Below are 2,347 nucleotides of genomic sequence, written 5' to 3' on the forward strand. Positions count from 1 at the left end.
ATGTTTGTGACTAGGGCAACATAAAAATTTACAACGTTTTATGATACTACATGACATTAGAATCATAGATTTGTGACATCAATCAAATACATAGACGTCACAAAGCATGGTTTTGAACCCATGGTTTGTGACAAGCATTTTTGTCATCCGGATTTTACAAATGTTAAACTTTGACATAATTTCTGATATTATGGTAGGAATGAAATGTAAAAAATGACACGTCTCTTCTTGTTTGTGGTAGGGAATTATCCGATAAGCCAGAAAAGTCACTTGAGGATGTACCAAAGCCCAGACAACTTTGTTTAAAGGTGGAGAGGATGATGAGTCCCTGACTTCTTAAATTACAATAACTAATGCAAGTATTGGAAAGTGCTTCAATTTTGAAATATTCAGAAGATAATTCTATAAATATTTTCCCTATTCATTTTGGTACAATTCATGGTGAACAAACATATATCATGAGGAAGGAGAATGAAATAGTTGCTCATGATAGATTTTGGTCAATGAATATTTTTAGAGTTGCAACATTCAACACAATGAAAAATATGGAACCAAGAAAATATATATTTGTTGGGTCAATTCAGATTGACGTTACATAAATTATTATTACTACGAGGAAATAATAATTCATGGTACAATTCATGGTGAACTCTTATCCTTGTATTCTTGCTTATTGATGTCCCCAAGTGTCAGCCACCATGATCAGTCTTTCGGCCATCTTGGACCATCTGTCCAAGCCTCACGTTTATCCTTCACTGCTCCTAGTCCATCGGCATAGCATGTCTCTACTAGACCTTCTCCATGTGTCTCGATCGTCTTATGCACCTTACTAGCACACCAACACAACCAAGAGACATGTTGCACAAGCATACTGATGCCATGGTTAGTCCGGTCATCTTTCCACAATCACTCATCACAAACTCGACACAGAAGGGCACATGTTAACCTTATGTTTGCACCAAGTGACACCTTAACCTAATGACCTCTTTCTAGCAGGCCTCATCTTGGTAAAGGTCTCAGTCTCTGAATGGCTTGCGCAGCCTATCTTTTGAGGGACCTCGCTTGAGGCTTCGAGCATCACCTGAAAGACAAGAGACAAAGGCATGGAAACAAGGAGGACCGGCACCTAATTCATGAAGCAGATCTCAAGATAAATCATGGAACGATAAAGATTAGATTGTCTTAAAACATAAATTAATTATCATAGAAAGTCTCAAATTTGTCCGAAACTATTACAACTTGCAGAGTTCTCTCACCCCAACAAAACATAACTATAATAATGACCAATAATAAAGGATCAAATTTGAATAATAATCCACAAGCAAATATTATGTCTTCGCTACAAGCTGTTGCTAGCCGCTCATATTGTTCTTGCTAATGACCACCTCAAGCATAGCCTTCAGAGTCTCAAACTTCACTGGTTTGGGCACAAACACATCAGCACCAGCTTGCATGAATGCCTCCTGGGCACCAAAATCTGCTGAGACTCCAACAATCTTCACCTCGGTAGCTCCCATGGCACGGATCTTGGCCACAGCCTGCCAAACAGTCCACCAAGAAATTAATTTAGTGTATGTTATGAGTCTTACTTTAATTTTTTATGATGCTAAGTTTACATTATATTACAAGGGCAATCAAAAGTCTATCATGAAAAATAATTGAACTTGTTCTCATTAGCTTCATATACGCTACAAGTTTTTATTTGTTATACTGTAACACAATACGACAAATGAAATAACTGATAATTAATATTAGTAAGTTGATGAAATGCTAGAAGATATCTATTTTCTATAACTTGTGGGGAAACTTGTGAACAATGATTACAAAAAAATAACCGGAAACAAATATAAATTTGAAATATACACCATACCTCAGGACCCGACATTATGGGCATATCCTTATCTAACAAAACAATGTCAAATGATTTTCCTTCCACAAAAAGGTCAACAGCTTTTTTTCCATTCTCAACAGCAGTAGCCTTGCAGTTAAGTTTGTGCAACATACGCATGAGAATCACACAATCAACTTTGATATCCTCGACAACTAATGCCCTTGGGGCAGACCCTTGGTTCCTCGATGCCATGAAGATACTGCAAACAAAATAAGGAAATCAGTTTTAATACTACTCTTCAGATACTATGAAGAAGATTATGCAAAATCTATTCTCCACTTGATTATAGCCTCCTACAACATTTGTTATGTTTATGCTATATAGTAGATTAGATTGAATGATATATAGATAGATTATTACAGTAGTTCCAGATTAGAACGAATGCCATATATCAGGGTTATTAAGAGCATTTGCTCCGGCTCCTCCATCCACAAAAGTTAGAAGAAGTTGCTTTTC

The 2,347-nt window shown here is 36.6% G+C and overlaps 1 protein-coding gene across 1 annotated transcript; it reads right to left on the reverse strand.

The window, feature by feature from the left end:
- LOC8083419 (two-component response regulator ORR42) lies at nt 1,251–2,083 on the reverse strand. The gene is made up of 2 exons (XM_002447453.2): nt 1,871–2,083; nt 1,251–1,538 (listed from the first exon to the last, which is right to left on the reverse strand). The coding sequence occupies exons 1-2, from the start codon at nt 2,081–2,083 to the stop codon at nt 1,353–1,355; spliced, it is 399 nt and encodes a 132-aa protein (XP_002447498.1). The 3' UTR covers nt 1,251–1,352.

The sequence above is a fragment of the Sorghum bicolor genome, chromosome 6 (assembly GCF_000003195.3).
Source record: "Sorghum bicolor cultivar BTx623 chromosome 6, Sorghum_bicolor_NCBIv3, whole genome shotgun sequence".
Lineage (NCBI taxonomy): Eukaryota > Viridiplantae > Streptophyta > Magnoliopsida > Poales > Poaceae > Sorghum > Sorghum bicolor.